At 47.2% G+C, this 22,347-nt stretch overlaps 1 protein-coding gene across 1 annotated transcript in view; it reads left to right on the top strand.

Annotated features, from left to right (window-relative positions):
• The first annotated feature begins 19,569 nt into the window (after positions 1–19,569).
• LOC135896765 (carbohydrate sulfotransferase 12-like) overlaps positions 19,570–22,347 on the top strand; it is a 164,005-nt gene continuing 161,227 nt past the window's right edge. The window contains exon 1 of the mRNA XM_070532257.1: positions 19,570–19,671. Within this exon, the coding sequence (XP_070388358.1) occupies positions 19,669–19,671 (3 nt within the window). The 5' untranslated portion in view covers positions 19,570–19,668. The remainder of the gene's footprint in view (positions 19,672–22,347) is intronic.

The following is a 22,347-nucleotide window of genomic DNA, read 5'->3' as shown; positions in this document are numbered from 1 at the left end:
AGTGGACCAGCACTGTCCACAACTGCACGAGAAACGTATAGTGCCGGTAGCCCTGTCAAAGCAAACGACGAATCAGTGTTGGAAAACGCATTTTCATCAAGCGCTGATGACTTGTTGGCGAACAGTCGGGCAACAGCCTATCGTGCCAAATAACATGTTGCACAAAGTCTCGCTGGGGGCTTGTTCATGGATGTCCTACGGGAAGGGGCGTTGTCTGTACAATTTGCTGTCGTATTTTTTCTCCCATTTTTAGGCAGAAAGTAGGCATCCTTAGGGCAATCAGAAATGCAGCATTCGCGCAGACCACCGCAAGTAGCACGTTTAGAAATGTCGATTGCGACGCGATTCAGCGGGCGGCTGTCCTGATCAGCTCTCGGAACTTCAGAGCACGGGCTGGGGCGCGGAGCTGGCACCTTTGATATAATATTTGGCCTGTAGTCTAGGTTATACGTCCAGCTATGTGAATCACTCGAATCACCTGACGACTCTGTGAAGCGCCCGAATTTCCTCTCCCCCGGCGCGGCTGCGTCCAGTGACAAAGGTCACAAGAGAGAGAGAGAGAGAGAGAGAGAGAAAAGGTGCCGGAATACGGACAATGCCACCGACAAACTACCAACAGTTAACTATGGAGAATCAGCTCCACGGGCCACTTGTGTAGCTTCATTACGAAAAATATCGTCGTGCATATATTAAACTATATAATATGGCACGTGACAATTCGGGCAGTCACAGAAAAAAAGAAAAATAAGTTAACTGAGTGGGACAAACAAAGTAGTTGTGTCTTTGTGTCACTATCCGTTCATAGTATCCTGAAGGAAGCTCCTCGCACGCATAAAAGGAAATCATGCAGAGGTATCATTGCGGGCGGTGCAAGGGGTTCGATGGAACAGTTGATGTCAAGAAATGAACGTGGCCGCTTGCGCTGACCGACGCGGTCGCTCGTTTTGCATCTCTCCCTCTCTCACCCCTCTTTCCATCCCCTTATCCAATGTGCAGCGCGGTTGAGGTGTCCTCTACGGAGAGAAAGTTACTGCGCTGCACTTCATCCTATATTTTCAACCCCCTTCCATGAAGAATCTCCTCCCATCCCCGAGCCACACTGGGGCAGCATCGTTAGCGTTGCCGAAGCTGTTTTGAAGTGTGGAGGGATGTTTAGCAATGCGGGTGTTAACCAACGCGGTTGGCTAACGGTTGGGAAACGTGTATTCCGCAATCTGCATATATGTTGTTGTTTTTTCATTGAAACTAGGGAGTGGTGAGTGAGGGTTGCGGGGTGGGAGTGGGTGGGAGTAGAGAGTGGATGGTGGTATGCCAGAGTAGTCAATAACAACCGAGTCTTGCAGGGGGTTCCTCTAGGGATGTGTTTGTAGAGTAAAAGTCACACAGGAAGTCGCCGCTGTACGCAGTATATCTTTAGCATTGTGCTTTCGGTCAGTGAACTTTTCTGGATTGTCAGCCCAGTGGAATCCTCGCGGCGTTTGCTCTTTCCCCCAGTGTATTGGCGCGTCCCCGCTGTTGCCTCGCTGCTGTTTTTGTCAGACGCGAAGCTATAACACTGGGGCAGCGTGGCTCCTGCTGGTACAGCCGACGCCTAAATTTAAATATAGAAAAAAAGAGGAAAAAGAAAACACCGAACGAGAAGCTAAAAACTAGGATTCTACATGAAAAAGCAAAAAATAAACACACACGCAATCTATTCCACCCAAATCACCACCCAGCGACTCTGTGTTTGACTAAAATTTCAAGAGCTTTGTTAAACTGTTTGTACTTGAACTATTCCACCGAAATAACCATCCAGCGACTCTGTGTTTGACTAAAACCTCAAGAGCTTTATTAAACTGCTTGTACTTGAAGGAGCGTTGCTTCCGTGGCCAGTTGGTATTTCTTACCGAACTAGGATGTGCTAGAAGACACGGTCGGATGTGAGGTCCACAAAGTCGCATGCTAGAATGCACTATAGCAACTAAAGTTTATCGCGATTTCACGTGTTCACACATCAGTGCATGATCCCAAAAACCCAGGATTTAAGACAACAAAACTTGAAACCTCGATTTACTTGTCACATGACCTTGTGGGACGAGCGGCTGTCGCACGTATAACGCATCCCTAAACTTACCTAAGCATCGTAATTTTGTCACTCGAACCGGATGTATATTAAATTAGTTGAGTGGCTATATATGGCGTTCGGCTGTCGAGCACCACCAGGTCGCTGGTTAGAATTCGCGCAGTGAGGGTCGCCATTTGACGGGTGCACGGGATGCGAGAAACTTCACTTTAATCCGGAGCCTTACATAGCACGGCGTTTCTCATAACCTGCCACGCAGCACAGCTATGTAAAACGAATAAACGCAATTCCTAATCGGAATTGCTGACAGAGCCAGTTGTAACTGCACACGGAGGTAACCTTTATCCTTTTGTTGCATGCTGTCTTTATACACAGTAGACTCACTGCGCACGTGACCACCTCTCCTCACCAACTCCGAATTCCTGCGTATCAGGATACGTGGCATAAAGCGACCTGCGAATATATACTCGCCTGCCAAGCCACCTCCTCCTTTGTCGAATGCGCACCGCCCCCCTCCACCGCCGTTTCCTTTTCTCAAAAATAAATTCCTGGCTACGTCACTGCAAGGTATACTTGCGCATAGCCGGCAAAGGTGACTGTTTTTCGTGTTCCACACGGCGCGGTAACGTGCGTCGCATCTAAAATTTTGCATTCAAGCTTACGTTTGTTGACGTGGTGGCAGAAATTTTGACTATTGGAGCAAAAGAGAGCTGTCGACACGTACGTCTGTTCATGCAACAAAGGAAAATTACACACGACCTGTGTGACTGCCCGTCATAGAAAGATGAGAAACTTGCCCTTGAGACTGCTTCGAAATTATACGACAGGCCTTTTAGAGAAGAGCAGATCCTGGGACCGCGTGGCCTCGAGCTCAATTCTCCGATGTGCAAAGTCGCAAAATCGCTCCTGCGGTTCTTGACATGTATACCAGCCTACCTGAGCACTTGCGACGAACTGTGCTATGAACGTTTCTTTGCGCGTGTCTGTGCATACTTGCGAACGTCTGTCTTCACCCTCATCTTGCGGCCCTTTTTCTTTTTGCGCAAGTGCAGGGTAGCTAACCGGGCTCAGCTTCGCTAACTTTCCTGCATCTACCCTATTATCTCTCTCTGTCTCTCTCTAAGACTAAAAATCGTGCAGGCGGCCTTGGACGGACCAGCGTTGAAAAGTCGAGCCTCGGCGAGACGACTCCCTGCATGCACGTGGAAAACAACGTTACACGTACCGCATTTTTGAGCGACTCTTCCATGCGCGCGGGTGCAAAATAACGCGCGAGCCGCTGCAATACGCGCGATAAATATTGCGCCTGGTGTGCGGTTGCCCCACTACGCGTCTATATACGCTGTGAATTTGCGATACCATGGCGGACTTATGCCGGGTGTCACCGGTAAGCTTCCGGTTTAATGACTGTGAAGGTTTCAGGATTGTGACGCGCGCCATTTTATGACATCTCCGCGAGATGGCGGTATAGTGCGCAATAGGTGCCTGTGTGTGCGTCTGTTCTGGAGCATAAAGGGGCTGGTCTTTAGCGGTAGAAATATGGGGGAAGGGGGATGCTATATATGTATATGCTATATGCTCATGCTCATATGCTCATGCTATATATATATATATATATATATATATATATATATATATATATATATATATATATATATATATATATATATATATATAGCATGAGCATGACAAAAATGGTAAGCTATATTGCACTCTGATGTTATAAATCGGCTTCTGAGCACAGGCTTTATTAAAAAGAACATCGGTCATGTTCCCCTACTCTCTGTTCTCCCTGTTTTCAATTTAAATATTGAAAACATGAAAAAAAGTGATAATGAAGATAATTATAGTAAAGGTAAGGATGCTGCGGGATTACCTTCCCCTCCCCCTCCTCCACATCATCATCATCATCATCATCATCATCATCATCATCATCATCATTCTATTTTATGTCCACTGCAGGACGAAGGCCTCTCCCTGCGACCTACAATTAGCCCTGTTCTACACCAACCGATTCCAACTAGCACCCGCAAATTTCCTAATTTCGTCGTACCACCTACTCTTCTGCCATCCTCTACTGCGCTTCCCTTCTCTTGGTACACATTCTGTCACCCTAATGGTCCAACGGATATCTAATTTGCGCATTACATGACCTTCCCAGCGCCATTTTTTTCTCCTAATCTCTATTAGAATGTCGTCTATACTCGTTTGCTCTCTGATCCAAACCGCTCTCTTTCTGTCTCTTAAAGTTATGCCTAGCATTCTTTGTTCCATCGCTCTTTGCGCGGTCCTTAACTTGTTCTCAAGCTTCTTTGTCAGTCCAAGTTTCTGCCCCGTATGTCAGCACCAGTAAAATGCACTGATTGTATACTTTCCTTTTCAATGCTAACGGTAAGCTCCCAGTGAGGAGCTCACGATCACTGCCGTATGCGATCCAGCCCATTTTTATTCTGTGAATTTCCTACTAATGGTCAGGGTTCCCTGTGATTAGTTGACCGTGGTAAACGTACTCCTTCGCAGACTAGAGGCTGACTTGCGATCTTGAATTCTAGTTCCCTTGCCCAGTTTCATTAATTCACGCCAATGACGATTGCACCAGTGCAGTAGTCTACATGGTAACGGAATGTTACGCTTCTCGGGGTAAGAGGTTCTGGCTTACACAGATATCGCGACAGAATTTTACCGCCAATCTTTCTCCCTCAGACTCTCGGCACGCAAAGGAGTTACGACAGCTGCTCTGCACAAATAAAACTCGTTTGTTTTTCGCTCGCCCCCACGTCGCAATTTCATTCACTGATACACCGTCAAACAAGCAAGCGCCTTATCTCTAGCCCGGAGACAACGCGTATATATATTTACCGACTTCGCTCTATCGCACCGGTTATGAACCACCAGCTTCCGTCGTCGGAACGACCCCGGCGACAGCGAGCGACCTATCCTGAATGGAAAGTGTTGTGATAAGTACTGCAGACTACACAAACGGCCCATCGTGCGGGTTGCGCGAAAAAAAACGGGGGAGACACTCAAGGTTTGTACGCCGGAAACCGCAAGATACACCGCGCGCAGACGCAAACACTTGTCGCGCGAGACTAAATAGATTTCCGTTTCGTTTGCGAATGAAAGGGTCACGGCATTTTCCGCGGACGCAACAGTGTTCTCGTCTCTGCACGTGATGGAATCGGACGACGTGTCGGACAGCACGTGCTACACCTGGGCGACCTGAACCATCGCATCACGTGTGCATAGGCCGATATAGGCCATGCACATTCCAATGGAGGCTGTAGGTCCGTCTAGAGCAATATTTTTTTTTTTGTTTCGAACACGTGACTTGCGATTAGACCATCGGCCTACATACACTTGCCATAGACGGAGCGTGCAGGTTTCTTTAGTTTTGTGCAAGTATGATTACATGTTCATATGGACACGCATACTTCTTTACCTTTATTTGATATTACAATTTTTTTTTTCTGTGCCATTCTCCGTTTTTCGTCGGTCGCTACTACGTGGCCGTGTTGCTATACGTGGTGCCATGGGTGCACCGACATTTCAGCTAGCGTGATGTACAGACTAATTAATTAAATAAAAATTGTGAGATTTCACATGCCGAAATCATCATCTGATTCTGAGGCACGCCGTGTAGTGTGAGACTCCGGATTAACTTTGATCCCCCTGGGTTCCTCGACGCGCACCCGATGCGCGGTGGTGCCCGAGCGTTCATCTGCTTTATTCGATCCACTCCCATCAGAATGCGGCCGCCGTGGAAGGAATCGAACCCGTGACCTGGAGCTCAGCAGCGCAACGTCATAGTCACTGGTCTACTGCGGTGGGTCGGTGTCAAGCCTTGTCGAACTAAATAAGGTGGCTGGTTTAAGTTAATGGAGTACACTGTGGGCGCCTCGTGTAACCGGGGGAAAAAATAGGGGGGGGGGGGGCAATACAAGTACTCGGCCCTTATTTGCTAAGTTCACAACAAAGCCAGAAAGGTTGAAGTTCTGCATACATACTATGCTTTATATTTCGCCTATAGTTCCACCCAAGCTAAACTCGGCGTCACAAATAGTTATCCTAGGAGACTGGCAAGCGTTGCAAGTAACAGCTGTATAACGTTTCCGAGCATTTGCGTATAAGGACGTAGAGAACTTTTTTTTTTTGTACAAAGCCCGTAATTACCTCGCACTCTTGATGATAGTACGGTGTTTTTCGAGCACCAACTCGATGAAAAAAAATATTATTTACTCAATACGAACGGGTGCGACCTTTCCCCTTGTTGGTACGTTCTGTCTGAGTACCTTGGTGCATGAACAACTTTGTGTAATCCCTCAGATATCCTGAAACCTTCGATACTACTGACTTATGTCTCAGTCAACGCATAGCTGTTGTCGAAAAGAAAAACCATCTAATTAACAACGCCAGAGGCATCAGCAAATGTGATACTGAAGCACGAGTGACAGGTAAGCATGGAAATAAGCCTTACAAGAACACGGGAAAGAACTGCAACTTCCACCTCAAGGTCTATCAACGCTAAACGATAATTCAGTCTGTAGAAATATGCACAGAAACTTGGCTGCATATTTGCATAATCAGCGCCAAGTTAAGCTAAGAAGGAATTTAGAAACTGAAAATAACTTACGACGGGTCGCTAATTCTATTCTTCTTTGGAGCTAATTACGTTACGAGCACAAACTCGTTGATTCTCCGTGCCCCATAATCAAATCGTGGTTTTGGCATGTAAAACCCGAGAATGCAATGCGTTTACACTCCAATAGTGCCATGTGCTCCGAGGGAACGCCCGGATCACGAAATATATCGCAAGGCTGCGGAATAAGTTTGATTGCCTGGAGTTTTCTCAACGGGCTCGGAAATCTCAATTCGTGAGATACTTCGTATTGCGACCCATTAAGAAACGTACATGGGCCGCTGCTAATGGTAATCGAAACCCACGAGCTCCTTTCTTCACACAGCCAAGAACAAGCCGCATTTATAACTACTTTCAAAATGTCAGAACACCATAAAAAAAGAACCCGGTATATGCAACTTGGATATAAAGAAAGCTATATATATATATATATATATATATATATATATATATATATATATATATATATATATATATATATATATATATATATATATATATATATATATATATATATATATATATATATATATATATATATATATATTGTCGCGAAGCACTTTGAGCAGTAGGCGTTCGCGACTAGAACGTTGGAGCAGCGAGAGGTAGTGTAGCCGACCGAGCACCGAAACAAGGTTGTTCTTTTTCGTCGTCGTTGTCTCTCTCCTAGCTACAGCCCCACTGCTCCCTATTTTACAGTACAGTTATCTCCCCCGCGGAAAAGGAAGCCGTCCCGGTGACCTACGGGTAGGACAGCACAGGCGGATCATAGTAGGGCTTGAGACGCTGGGCATGCACAATTTCGCGTCCACGGCGGCGATGATCCAAAGGTAGCTCGAGGGGTTCCACAATATAGTTGACTGGAGACGTTTGTTTGATCACGCGGTATGGGCCCTGGTACTTCGACGCGAGTTTCGGTGACAGTCCAGTGGTAGAGGCTGGAACCCAAAGCCACACTAGCGAGCCAGGAGGATAGGATACAGGAGCATTGGAACTTTCTCGATGGTGCTTCTGGCGTTGCTGGTCTTCTGACGTAAATATACGGGAAAGCTTGCGACACTCTTCTGCGTGTGCAGCAGCTTCGGATAGGGTAGTTGTTTCCGTGGAGTCAGGGCGGTACGGAAGGATAGTATCCATTGTGGAAAAAGGTTCGCGTCCGTACAGGAGAAAGAAGGGCGAAAATCCCGTGGTAGTCTGCGTGGCGGTGTTGTAAGCGTAGGTTAGAAAAGGTAGAACATGGTCCCATTTGGTTTGGTCGGATGCAACGTACATGGCCAGCATGTCACCAAGAGTGCGATTAAAGCGCTCGGTCATGCCATTAGTCTGCGGATGATACGCAGTAGTGGTGCGATGAATGATGCGGCATTCTTTGAGGAGAGCCTCGATGACGTCGGAGAGGAAGACGCGGCCTCTGTCACTGAGTAATTCCCTGGGAGCTCCATGGCGAAGGATGATGTGGCGCAGGAGAAACCAGGCGACGTCACGTGCAGAAGCGCTGGACAAAGGGGAAGTTTCCGCATAGCGCGTAAGATGGTCGATGGCCACGATTACCCAGCGATTTCCATCTGATGTGGTTGGCAGAGGTCCATAAATGTCGATGCCTACTCGATCAAAAGCACGTGCTGGGCAAGGCAAAGGCTGCAATGGGGCGGTTGAACGACGAGGGGGATCTTTACGGCGTTGGCAAACCAAACAGGAGCGGACATAATGATGGATGAATCGATACATCCCCCGCCAGTAGTAACGAAGGCGTAGACGCGCGTATGTCTTCAGTACCCCTGCATGCGCACACTGGGGATCGTCGTGGAACGCTGCGCAAATATCCGAACGCAGGTGTCGCGGGATGACAAGCAACCATTTGCGGCCGTCCGGGAGGTAGTTGCGACGGTACAGGAGCCCGTCGCGAATGGAGAAGTGATGTGCTTGGCGACGTAATGCGCGATTGTTAGTGGGTGTCGATGGGCTGGACAAAAAACGCAGCATGGACACAATCCATGGGTCTTTCTTCTGCTCCAGAAGAATGTCCGTGGCAGCAAGGGAAGACTCGGACAACGAGGCTTTCGGGAAGCTAGCCGCGTCTGTTAGTGGAGAACGAGACAAGGCATCCGCATCCGAATGTTTTCGGCCAGAACGATACAGTACGCGAATGTCATACTCCTGCAGTCGAAGGGCCCATCGAGCAAGACGACCGGACGGTTCTTTTAAGGATGACAGTCAGCACAGCGAATGGTGATCAGTTATGACGTCAAACGGGCGGCCATAAAGATACGGACGGAATTTGGTTATGGCCCAAATTATAGCGAGGCATTCCTTTTCTGTGACAGAATAGTTCGATTCAGGTTTAGTGAGTGCACGACTGGCGAAGGCAACGACGTACTCATCGAAGCCAGCCTTTCTCTGAGCGAGAACGGCCCCAAGGCCAACGCCACTGGCATCCGTGTGTATTTCAGTTGGAGCGCTGGGGTCGAAATGGCGCAGGATTGGTGGTGACGTCAAGAGACGACGCAGCTTTGTGAAGGCGGCATCGCAATCCCGTGACCAGGTTGAAAGGTTGTGGCCACCACGAAGAAGCTGCGTTAAAGGTGCAATTATAGTGGCAAAATTGCGGATGAAACGGCGAAAGTATGACGCTAATCCAATGAAGCTGCGCAGTTCTTTCAAAGTCGTTGGTCGGGGAAACTGGGCAACAGCTTGTAGTTTCGCCGGATCAGGAAGTACACCTTCTTTCGACACGACATGGCCGAGGATGACCAGCTGCCGGGCAGCGAAGTGACACTTCTTCAAGTTAAGCTGGAGGCCAGCATCGGCGATGCACTTTAGGACGCGTTCAAGTCGAAGTAAGTGGGAAGGAAAGTCCGGTGAAAAGATAACGATGTCGTCCAGATAACACAGGCATATCTGCCATTTGAGGCCGCGCAAGATGTTGTCCATCATTCTTTCAAATGTGGCAGGCGCATTACACAGGCCAAATGGCATCACGGTGAATTCAAATAAACCGTCAGGTGTGATGAAGGCCGTTTTCGGACGGTCTGACTCAGCCACTGGCACTTGCCAGTACCCGGATCGTAAGTCTAAGGATGAGTAGAATTCAGCGCCTTGGAGGCAGTCTAGCGCGTCGTCAATACGGGGTAGCGGATAAACGTCCTTGCGGGTGATCTTATTAAGTCGCCGGTAGTCCACGCAAAAGCGAATTGTGCCATCTTTCTTTTTTACCAGCACTACAGGAGAAGCCCAGGGACTGTGCGAAGGTTGTATGACACCGCGTTGGAGCATGTCTCCAACTTGCTCAGCGATCACGCTACGCTCCGTGGCGGATACACGATACGGCCTGTGGCGTAAAGGCGCATGGTTGCCGGTGTCGATGTGATGGACAACAGTGGAAGTACGGCCTAAGCGTGATTGTTGTAGGTCGAATGACGTGCGAAAGCGGTCTAGAAGATGGACGACCTGGGCGTGCTGCGCTGGAGTGAGGTTGGGATCAATACTCTGGTAAAATGGTGGGTCACACGGCGGCGTGGGAGGAGAAACTTGAAGGGCCAGAGCGTCAACCGGAGGAGAAGCCGGGTCGTCAGGCACATCGTAAAGGAAGCTTGGTTCGATTTCGTCGGCATAACCAAGACACTCATTGTGGAGCAGCCTAGCAGGGCAAGGAAACAGGTTTGATACATAAAGTGCGCTCGAACCTTGTCGAATGGCAAGAAGGGCAAAAGGAAGCAAGAAAGGATGGCGGCGAGCAACAAGCTGAGACGGCGTGAAAAGAACTGTGGAGTCGGAAAACCCAACGCAGGAAACGGGTACAAGTGCGGCAGAGTATGGAGGAATCTCGGTGTCGGCGGCGACGAACACACGACTGGAAGTGTCATCAGTATCTACAAAAACGTCGGTGCCGAATGGCGACAGCGCGAGTTCAGCACGGGCACAATCTATAACGGCATGATGAGAGGACAGAAAGTCCCATCCTAAAATCATGGCATGGGAGCAGCGAGGCAGAACAACGAACTCAATATGGTATAAAGCGCCGCTTATAACAACACGCACGGTACACTTCCCTAAGGGTTCAATCGGCGCAGCGCTTGCTGTACGTAATGAAATGGCTGAATAAGTCGTCGCGACTTTTCTAAGGGTAAGACGAAGCTGGTCCGAAATCACTGATATTGCTGCTCCCGTGTCTACAAGCGCATGAACGGCAATGTCTTCTGCATAAACTTCAAGGATGTTCGCAGGAAATAAATGAGGTCTTGAGGAGTTCGCTGAGATCGCAGTTCTTGCCTCCGGAACTGCGGTCCTTAGTTTTCCTCTCGGATAGCTTCAGGACGACGGATAAGCGGCGACAGAGAACGCCGACGGGGAGACGGAGACCGACGGGTATTGAAGGGTCGGGAAAGAGGAGACGAGGCTTCGAAGGGCTGAGCGGCAGCAGCAGAACGGGACGTAGAGTCGAAACCGTTACTTTGAGCCCTCGGAGAGTCCGAAGGATACCATCCACGCCGGCGGCAAAGCCGTGCTACATGCCCAGGTAGGCCACAGGAATAACAGATAGGCCGATTGTCATGGGTGCGCCATGGATTGAGAACAGCGGGCGTAGACTGTCGGAAATATTGGCGAGGTGGGCGCACGGGCTGCTGTGGCGGCCAGTAGCTGCTTGGGGGGGGCAGGAGAGTATGTTGCAGCTGCTTGCGGAGGTGAGGGAAAGGCGCTGGTAAGTCTGGATTGATTACCTGCAGAAGGAGGCCTTGGATTGGCGACAACGGCAGCGTACGTAAGTGGCACAGGCGGAGGAGGCGGTTGATGAGCAAGTGGTACTGCGTTAGCGACTTGTTCTTGTATCAGGTGACGGAGATCTGGAGACAAGCGCGGCTCTGAGGCTGGAGCGACTGGCAGAAGAGAGAGTTGGCGCGCCACTTCTTCTCGTACAAATTGCTTGATGCTGTCGAAAAGTTCGGAACTGCAAGGAGCAGAAGTGACGCCATCACTCAGAGCGGAAAGTGCGACGTCCGGAGCGAGAGCTCGGCGCGTAGAAAGCCGCTGTTTGCGCAGCTCTTCATAGCTCTGGCAAAGCGCTATGATGTCGTTGACCGTCGGAGGATTCCGTGCCAAGAGCATTTGGAAGGCGTCGTCTTCTATGCCTTTCAAGATGTTCTTGACCTTGCCATCTTCGGTCATATCAGGGTCTATACGCCGGCAGATGTCAACTACATCTTCAATGTAGTTCGTGAAAGTTTCGCCCTTTTGTTGGGCACGACAGCGAAGCTGTTGTTCAGCCCGAAGTTTGCGCACAGCAGGGCGACCGAATACTTCCTGAAGTGCCGTGCGGAATGCTGACCAGGTGGAAAAGTCAGCCTCATGGTTGCGGAACCAAAGATGGGCGACCCCGGAAAGGTAGAAAGGGACGTAGCCAAGCTTGTCAGCATCAGACCATTTGTTGTGGGCACTCACTCGGTTGTATGATGAGGGCCAGTCCTCTACGTCATGATCATCAGTTCCATTGAATATGGGAGGATCCCGTTGGCGTGGCGCACCAGGACAGATGACTGGAGGCGGTGCCATGGGTGGGGCGGTAGGGCTAGTCTCCTCAGGCATTGGAGATGTGACAGGGATCGTCCGGCTTCGGAGTTCCAGGTTGGCAATAAGTCCAGCACCTCCACCAAATGTCGCGAAGCACTTTGAGCAGTAGGCGTTCGCGACTAGAACGTTGGAGCAGCGAGAGGTAGTGTAGCCGACCGAGCACCGAAACAAGGTTGTTCTTTTTCGTCGTCGTTGTCTCTCTCCTAGCCACAGCCCCACTGCTCCCTATTTTACAGTACAATATATATATATATATATATATATATATATATATATATATATATATATATATATATATATATATATATATATATATATATATATATATATATATATATATATATATATATATATATATTTTATTATCGGAACTTACGATTTGGCACTTACGAGCTGCAAGCACTTTGATGTGGGCAGGTCTTGCATACCTGTGCTTGAATGTTGATGAGAGACGAGCATATGCATGCGTAAGAAAAAAAAATAAAGAAAACCTGAAAAAAGAACATTCCATCATGTCGCCACGAAAGGTTTCAGTGATTTTAGTCGTTGAAGGATGTAATTTATCCCCCTAAGCTGATTGCATTAACTAAATGGATTTGCGCAATCACATTCGCTTAAGCGAGAGAGAAAAAAACGTCATTCTGTTGGAGTAACTTGAAGGTTTTCACCCCTGACGTAAATACATAATGTGCCCAAGGAAAACTTCACGGTCAGACCTTTTTTAGGTGCCCTTGTTTCAACATTCCCTCCATCCTTTTTCTTTCTTTCTTTTTCTGCTGTTTTGTATTGCTGCAACAAATTGCCGAATGTATAACGGATAAATGCGGAAAACCCGGACCCGCTCTTTCTCCCAAGCGCAATCGCACATAGTGCAACAAAATAGGAAATAGTAATAACGAAAAAGCAACTCCGCAGCTCCAGCCTCGGCAGAAAGTTTCCATTACCAGGATACCGCTTTGTCGTGCTAAGTATTGTTTCTATCTTTGCTTTCGAGGCCTGTTTTTTTTTTCTTGCGAGATTATTATACTTTTTTTCCGATTGTCTATATCACAAGTTCGAGAGGCTGAGTGGGCATTTGTCGCAGAATAATCGAAGGAGAAGCGTGGTGTGTGTATAAGATATACCGTATCTACCCAGCGGGTGGTGGAAATAACCGAGTTGCACCCGGAGCACCCTTGTTGCAAGTCAATTAGGTCTCCCCACATCCGATGCCCCGGTGGACATTTCCAGTGGTTTCGCCTTTCGACCTCGGTTGCTCTAATATGATGCGCGAGCTTCAGGCCTCTTGCTCCCGAGATAAGAATTCCGAATCTGGTCGATCAATTCTTGCGGTGACGCAAGACCGTTATAGGTCGCTGGCGCGACGCAGCCAGAGAATGCGGAATGAAGTGGGCAGGGCGTACTGACACCTGCGAGACCCATGTTCTGCGGGAAAACATGATGCGTTCTCAGCAGTTTCTTCTAGCGGTACATTGGTGCAAGGGAGCGATTACAGCACGGATTACAGCGATTCCGGATACGGACAACCAGCGCTTGCGGCCGTCGCAAGCTGGAGACTCGTTGTTGAAACGCCGTGCTTCGCGAATTCAAGCAGACGGCGAACTGGAAGGGCCTCCTGTTCTAAGCTCATATAGCCGCACTTTATGACTGTGGACGTCTTGAGCGAGCCAAGACTCAAGGGCATATATAGCAACTACCGCTGGCATACCAGAGGTACAACATTGTATCGTATCAATTTTGAGAACTTCTCGAAGCGCAACGAAAAGACAGATACACAAGAAACGATAGCATCGGGCGCTTCTCCTGTCGTTTACAGTGTCTCATCTTCTCGTTGCGCATTGAAAAGTTCTTAAGCTCAGCGTCCACGAATCCGCCCGTCCATCCACTCTACTGTATCAAGGGCACGAAGTAGGATATACGGGGTTTTATTCTCCGGTTCCATGATACTCGCAGTGATGCCAGCGGTTGAAATGACGTTCCACAGCAACAGGTCATGCCCGTGACTGGCGCTGGCCAACACCCTAAATCCTACATCGGTCACACGTATACACACATATACGCGAGAGGGACAGCCGCCGGCTGTAGAGCTCAGCGGATATGTAGAGCATCGCACTCACCACGCAGGAGATGTGCATGGTTAGCCTCACACAGGCGGCTATACAGTTGCCTTTTCGTCCACGTTTCAGGTTTTCTTTTTGTATTTCGATCAAAAGAACATATCATGAGAAGCCAACAAACACTGACACCAAGGGCAACACAGGGGAAATTACTTGTGCTTAATAAATGAAATAAATAAACGATAAATTAACGGAAATTAATTAACCCACAACCTTCGCGAAACGCGAAGGTTGTGGGTTCGGTTCCCACCCGCGGCAAGTTGTTTTTTCATCCACTTTATTTTCCATTAATTTATAGTGTTTTTTATTTCATTTATTAAGCACAAGTAATTTCCCCTGTGTTGTCCTTGGTGTCAGTGTTTGTTGGCTTCTCATGATATGACTAATAAAAATCGGGACCCTCGGTTAACCCCCTCTATTCTCGTTTATCAAAAGAACAGTGACTCTGCCCCAAGTTTATCCGTGCACTACATTTCTTGTTTTCGTGGAAGCCGCGTAACGGAAATGAATATATTAATAAAGACTCCAACTCCTCTTGAATTTCATAGGCTCTAGGGCCACTGTGTCTACGAGTAGCGGTCGCAAACGACAGTTTTCACGCTATGGCAACGACAAAGAGGGTCAACGGGCAAAGACGGTCATCGCAAAGTTTGACTGCCATGGGAGGCGGCAACTCGAATCAAATGTTATCGCGACGTTGTGTGTATATCTATCTATCTATCTATCTATCTATCTATCTATCTATCTATCTATCTATCTATCTATCTATCTATCTATCTATCTATATATATATATATATATATATATATATATATATATATATATATATATATATATATATATATATATATATATATATATATTGTTTCTGTGCTATACGACCGCTTCACTGTAAAAACAGTTTGCACCCTTTGGGGTGTATATTTGTCCCACAACAATAATCTTCATCTGCCTTGCTTGCGTTTCCTTTCTTGAAAACTCGGCGCTCGCTACTTTCCTATCGAGAATGCTGTGTCACACTGATAGCGCGCATGCCGTTCGTGACTGGGAAGTACCGGGCTCGCAGCGTTAAAGAAAGGAAACGCGGGCAAGACAGATGACGATTATTGTTGTGGGACAAATATACACCCCAAAGGGTGCAACTGTTTTTAGAGTGTTGCATGTTTTCTGTTCGACGGGAAACCGCGTTGCGTCGCCCGCGCCGACATTTCGCGCCGCGCAACCTTGGCTATTCAGCGACTGCGGCGCGTCGCGACATCGCTACACAGAAGGCGCGCTGTGCACACACACGATAACATTGAGTAGCGCGACACTAATCGTCCGTCTCGACGACAACACCACCGCCGCAGTCGTCCCTCTCTAAGTATAGCATCCGTCGACGGGGAGTCACGCGAGGAGACTGGGGAGACCAAGAGTTTTCGAGTGGCGAAGATGATCCTCCGCGCTGTCAACGCCGAGGGGCGAGGACGCCTCTAATCGCAACTGCCCACTAGTAGTGCCACTTCGCCTCGCATTCGGGTCAGCGGCACGCGTAACCGCCGCTGTTGCTCTGGGGACGGGCGGAGGTCGCCAGCGTGCTTGTGCGTGCGTGTGTGTGTACGCGCTTGACCATTGCCGCTTACCTGACTGACCTTTGCCGGCCCGCATAACGGCAGCGGCCAGCACAATGACGTATACTACTACAGTGCTCACACATACGTGGGCGCTGTCAGAGAGAAAGAATAAGAGAAGGGTTAATCAATATAAATTTTGGTTGGCTACCCTGTGCTGAGGAAAGAGGAGTCGTGGGAAGCGGGACGTTGCGATTTAAATATGAAAGGGAAAGAGAGAGAGAGATCGATAAGGAATGCATGCTGATACGTGAGAAAATGCGCGACAAAGTCTTATAGTCTTAGTGAAGTGAGATAACACCGGAAGCTCCTGAAAAAAATTGACGCGCTTGCAACGCATTTAATGAGGTTGTCGGTCGAGAACCCCAACAGTCTAGAACACTTCCTTCCGTCAGTGATATAGTGTGATCGAAGATGGAATGTATCAGGCTGTAGCCAAGGTTTCGTCAGGGTAACAATTAGCGGCTCTCATTAGAGGACGGCGGTCACCAGTTGATGGAGTGCAGCGAGTACGCTTTTTTATGCATGCTTACTAGATTATTAGGTTTGGAGATATAAAGGCGGGTACTAAGGAGAGAAAAAAGTCACCATTTCGCCCGTAAAGCGAAGTACTTACAGCGTAGCAAATTATAAGTCAACTACACAAAGTAAAGTTCGTAGTTTTATGGGCCGTATATATTGCAGAAAGCAATCGCTTACTCCACCATCGTTCTCGACTCACCGCCGCACGTTTCCGCAAGTTGTTTTTATTCATGAAGTGCCTGCTGGGATTTATCGCTCACGGCCAACACCGACGACACCGACGCCGACGCCGACGACACCGGCTTTTCTGCGACACGAGCTCCTTAACGCTGTCGCGTTAAAAAGTAAATGTCCCTTCTCCAGCAACGCTGAGAAGTGAGAGCGATGTCGATAGCCCGCCTCGCAAATGTGACAGTCGCCCATCGTTCTGCTTCCACAGGACTTAGTGTAACTATATGGCTAACCACCTACATTTTGACCTTTTCAACCACTTTTGAAAATAAAGAGCTGGTACAGTGTGTTCACGCTGTTGTACAGGCTTCTCTTATATTTGTACCGCGTGTTTCCCTAAGCACTAGCCCACGTCCTAGCTGGCTGGCCTCCGTTGTCGTTCTGTCGCTATACGAGCCAAGCCAACGAATCGGAAGGCGAAGGCAGCGCCACTTTTTCTACTCACCACAAACAAAGGCCTATTTGCTCATTGCGCGTAAGAGGCCTATTTACTCGTTGTAAGTTATTAAAGAAAATTCATAAAAGAAAAGATGTACTGCGTTTCAATACTAATAAATACACTAATACACAATACACTAATAGAAGGTCACGTGATAGGTCTGTTATGCATCTTCATATTTTTTGCCTCGTGGGGCACCAAAGGTCATCTTTCATGACTTTTCGTGAAGAATTATAAGTATAAATCCGCGTTTAATGAGCAATAACATGACATGTTTTAGCCAGTACAATGGGTAATCATCCCACCAGCGCCGTTTTCTCGATTCATGTTCTGAGCGGTTGTTCTGTCCCTCTAACGTTGCATAAATGTAGCTACACAACGTATTGCCAAGGAGTTATGTATGAGGCGTGTACTGCAGCACTCTTCGGCACTTCTTTAAGAAGACTCGGCGCCATCTAGCGCCGCCGCCACCAAGACTGCGCGTGGCCCCCGAAATGCACAGTGCGTCGGAGTGTGCAAACACTGAGAAATGCGTCATACGGCAACCGAGCTTCTCTCTCGCTCTTCTTTCCTGACGCGCTGCGCCATCTAGTCACGTTTCCCGTAAGTACACGCGTGACCTCCGAGACAAGAAGCGTGGTGCCCCGGTGCCTGCGAACGCCGACAATTGTTCCTTCGCTTGCCGCGCATTGAGGGCCACGTACTCAGTGACTGAAGTTGGCGAGAGGTTCATTGAAGAGCAGCACATACCCAGTGCATTTGTGGCGCAGCCTGCTAATGCGTCGGATTGCTGTCCTTGAGGAGTCTTGTGACGGGGATTCGATTCCGCTCGGTATCAGCGCAATTTAGGGCATTTTAGAGCGCAGCTCCTAGGCGCCCGTTCCTGCGGCGAGCGTCGGCGTAACCGAGCGATCGAACAAAGGATAAAAGAGCGAACGCGGAGAGCAGTGGGGGAGAAAAGGCGCGAGGAGGAAAGCGGAGGAGGAGGGTGCAGCAGAACCGCGAAGTGGAAAGGGAATGAGAAGGTTATAACGAAAGCGTGAGAAGAAAAACGTAGTGTGGCGACGATGACTACGAGATGGCGCCAGAGTAGCGCGCGTCGTCTGGGAGGTCCGTCTGCGGCGGCTGCTGTGGATCGCTCCGACGCGTCACCCACGCGCTGCCTCTCGCGATCTCCCGGTTAGCGAGGCAGTCGCCCCACACTTTCTTTCTTTCTTTCTTTCTTTCTTTCTTTTTTTCTTTCTTTCTTTCTTTCTTTCTTTCTGTCTTTCTTTCTTTCTTTCTTTATTCATTCATTTATTCGAGACATTCCTTAAAGAAATGCCTTGGGCGACACGACAAAAGGCAGTTGGCTGCTGGAAGTTCGCAGCTGCGGTCACACAAGCACGTAGCCCGTGCCAGACGAGACAGGTTGTCTGCGCCAGCCAATATATCGCGAAATAAAAACACGTATAGAGCTGAGCTCAAATTTCGCACTAGGGATTATCGTAATCGTCGGTTAATTTTTTTTCTTGTCAAATGTCGAGTAGCCCATTTCCAGTGGCACATACGTGGTTACCCAAGTTGGCGTCAAAGACGTTCATTAAAGAGCAGCACAGACCTGATGGCACATACCTAATAATGCAAGTTGGCATCGAAGAGGTTAATTGAAGACCAGGACAAACCCAGTGGCATATACCCAGTGCTCCAAGCCGGCGTCAAAGATGTTCTTCGAACAGCGGTGCCTACCCATTCCCACGTCTATACAGTGAGCCATGTCGGCGTGAGAGAGAAAGAGAGGCACGTGTGTACAAATTGGCACATCCTCAGTGACCCAAGTTGATCTGATGGCTGATTTCGAATCCTGTTAACTCAGCACAGTAGCCAGATGCGCTAACCATTCGACCACTATCTACACAATGACCGAGGTAGGAGAGAAAACCGTTAGATACAAACGTATACGGACAGTACCGAAAGAATGCTAACGCATTAAAAAAGACGCAAAGGGCACCCGCAGCGCTGCCTGTGATGCCACTCTTCTGACGCAATTTCGCGTGCCGTAAGTAGGCGAAAGTACTGCGCGCATTTGAAACGGATCGACTTAGTTGCAACGCATTGTGCGTCCACACTGACGGTAAAGTGCTCTCTCTTTGGGCCTCTTCAGAGAAAAATAATCACTGTCTTGGCTCTCTAACGTTTACAACAGTGTCGCAAAGCCCAGCACTGAGGAAGAACCTCATCGCATATGCAGAAATAGAAAAGGTTGCTCTTGAAATCACGGCCAGCTCCTGCCGAGCTGCTGGCATGCACCCAACGACGCGACCGACGAAGCGTTATTTTTGTTCTCGCGTGATGTGTAAGCTCTGTCGCGCTGACAGTGGCTGCCCGCAACGTGGGAGAATGGCCTTTACTGAGGGTGGTTGAGCAAGTGATAGCGTTGCTCACACTCGTCTTTCCGGTGCTGTCGTAACATTAATTTCGCGCACTTCTCGGACATTGGAGAAATGGTATGACGTTGTGATTCCATTCCCATTGCATGCTCGCTTCCGTTTCTATGCTGCAGAGCATGGCATGACAAAGGTGTGCATTCCGTTAAAAAAGAAACAAGAGAGAGAAAGAAATAAAGAGAAAAAGAAAGGACAAATTCCGGCGCGTAAGTCATCATTACTTGGAACGTTAAAATATATATATATATATATATATATATATATATATATATATATATATATATATATATATATATATATATATATATATATATATATATATAGGGTGGGCATCCGCAATGGGGTGCGTGCTACCGAGGGTGGACGAGCGTTACATATATATATATATATATATATATATATATATATATATATATATATATATATATATATATATATATATATATATATACACATATATATATATGTATATATATATATATATGTATATATATATATATATATATATATATATATATATATATATATATATATATATATATATATATATATATATATATATATATATATATATATATATATATATATATATATACATACATATATATATGGTACAGAAATGACGTAACGAAATGCACAAGTGACATTTATTCGCGCATTGAAAATGAATTCTAGAATATTTACGTGCTTAAACAAGGATATGATTATGATGCACACCGTGTAGTGATGTCTCCGGATCAATTTCTACCCCCTGGCGTTCTTTAGGGTGCACCCAATATACGGTACTTTAATGCACGGGGCTAAGGTTCAATGACGCGCTGTCGGGCTTATAACAGCGCCACGCCGAAGTCACTACGCCACAACGGCGGCTGTATTCACACATGACAAAGCTTGCGTGCTTAACTTACGATGCATCTATAGTATGGGAAAACACGGGGAAGGCGGGAGACGGAAATTCAAGACGATGAGCAAGACGAGAACAAGGGGAAAGCAGGAGCCAACGTTTCGACAAGTGGACTTGTTGAAGACAAGTCCACTTGTGCTCACTCCCTATTTACTCCCTGTCGTGCTCACTTCCTATTTATAGTGGGCCCGCCGTGGTCAAATGTGGTGCCATGGGCGCAAATTGGCATCCCTCTGCTTTTTCTGTCCGAGACTCTCGCCACGCCATTTGTGGACCCTACGTGTCGAACGCGGGGACGTCGTAGCCGAACAACCGTTAAATTGCTGCAACAAGTTACGCACTTAAGCCTTAAAACTTCCGATGAGCACCGATTTGAGAGAGAGAGAGAGAGAGAGAGAGAGAGAGAGAGAGAGAGAAAACTCTTTATTGAAATACAGGAAATTCTGCCATCGTAGAAGCAGCGCCTGCGTGAACTTGAAGGATTATATACCTATACTATTGGGGAGTGAGCTCACTGAAACACGACCACTCCCACTTGGATCGACAAACGTGGCGCCGACGCATGCCTCTCTGACCGCTGAGCGAAAGGCTAAATTTAGCTTTGCGTGGGGTTTGGCGCGACAATGACACCATCTGGGCACGCGACGCATGCATGATCGAGTAATGGTTTCTTCCCTCTGCACAGCGATACCAGAGTAAGGTGTGTGGGTACTTATGTTTGTAAGTATACCGTTCTTTTGTTTTTTTATGAATGTCAAAAATTTTTCAATATCACCTGTGTCAGATAGCGCAATTCTAATCCTTGATCTGAATTACTCGATGAGGAGGCCATTAATTCTACGAGAAATCAAAATGCCTTATTAAACAATTAACATATTTACCCTAACTAACTGTTAATTTAGTTATATTGCGGCACATATTTCAATCTACGAATTGTAGCGAGTGAGTTCACAAGAGCGAATTCTCTGGACTGCGCCAGATTCGAGATATTAATTTTCAAAGTTTCCGACGAAATGCATCGGTGTTCCAGTTACTTTTGTGCTTCAATGCATAAAACCGCGTTCTTTTTAGTTTTGTATTAAATAAGTAGATGGAACGCGAGGAAAGGGGGCTCTGAAGTTAAAAACTTGGCCTATAGAACACTGGTCAGACCAATCATTGAGCACGCGAAAATTGTCTGGGATCCTTACACAGAGAAAAACCGTAAGGAACTGGAAAGGATTCAGAGGTGAACTTCTCGATTCATCTTCAACAAATATGGTCGACTTCACTCCCCTTCAAGACTATGTCAGCTTGCAAATCTTTCCAATTTAGAATTAAGGACTAAGTATGATAGGCTGAAGTTCCTGTTCCTTATTATCCGTAATGAAATAAAACAAATATGGCGAACTATCTTGAAATTTCTACTGATTAATCTTCTAGACATCGCCACAGCATGTATATTCCCCCTCCTGTAACCCGTAATGACACATTTAAATATAGCTTCTTTCCCAGAACGATAAAAGAGCGGAACATGCTTCCCGATTTCGTAGTTCAGTCTGCCTCTTTATTATTTTTTCTGGGTAATTTGCATGCCGTTATTTATTCCGAGAGCGCGTTGCGTTAATTATCTGACTTTGTGAATAATCTGATTTTATGATTTTCTTATTATCTGTGTATGTTGTTCTTATTTTACATGCCTCAAGGGATATTGATTTGTTATTACAATGTTTATGCAATGCAATTTCTTTTTTTTACGTTGTATTGAGATATATTGTACGCTCTGCCTGAATCAGATGTGTCGAGATTGCTTGTTTTATTATTTTTTCGCCACTCCTGTAATGGCCCTAAAG

The sequence above is a fragment of the Dermacentor albipictus genome, chromosome 1 (genome assembly GCF_038994185.2).
Source record: "Dermacentor albipictus isolate Rhodes 1998 colony chromosome 1, USDA_Dalb.pri_finalv2, whole genome shotgun sequence".
NCBI lineage: Eukaryota > Metazoa > Arthropoda > Arachnida > Ixodida > Ixodidae > Dermacentor > Dermacentor albipictus.
This window is presented reverse-complemented; position numbering and strand designations above follow the sequence as displayed.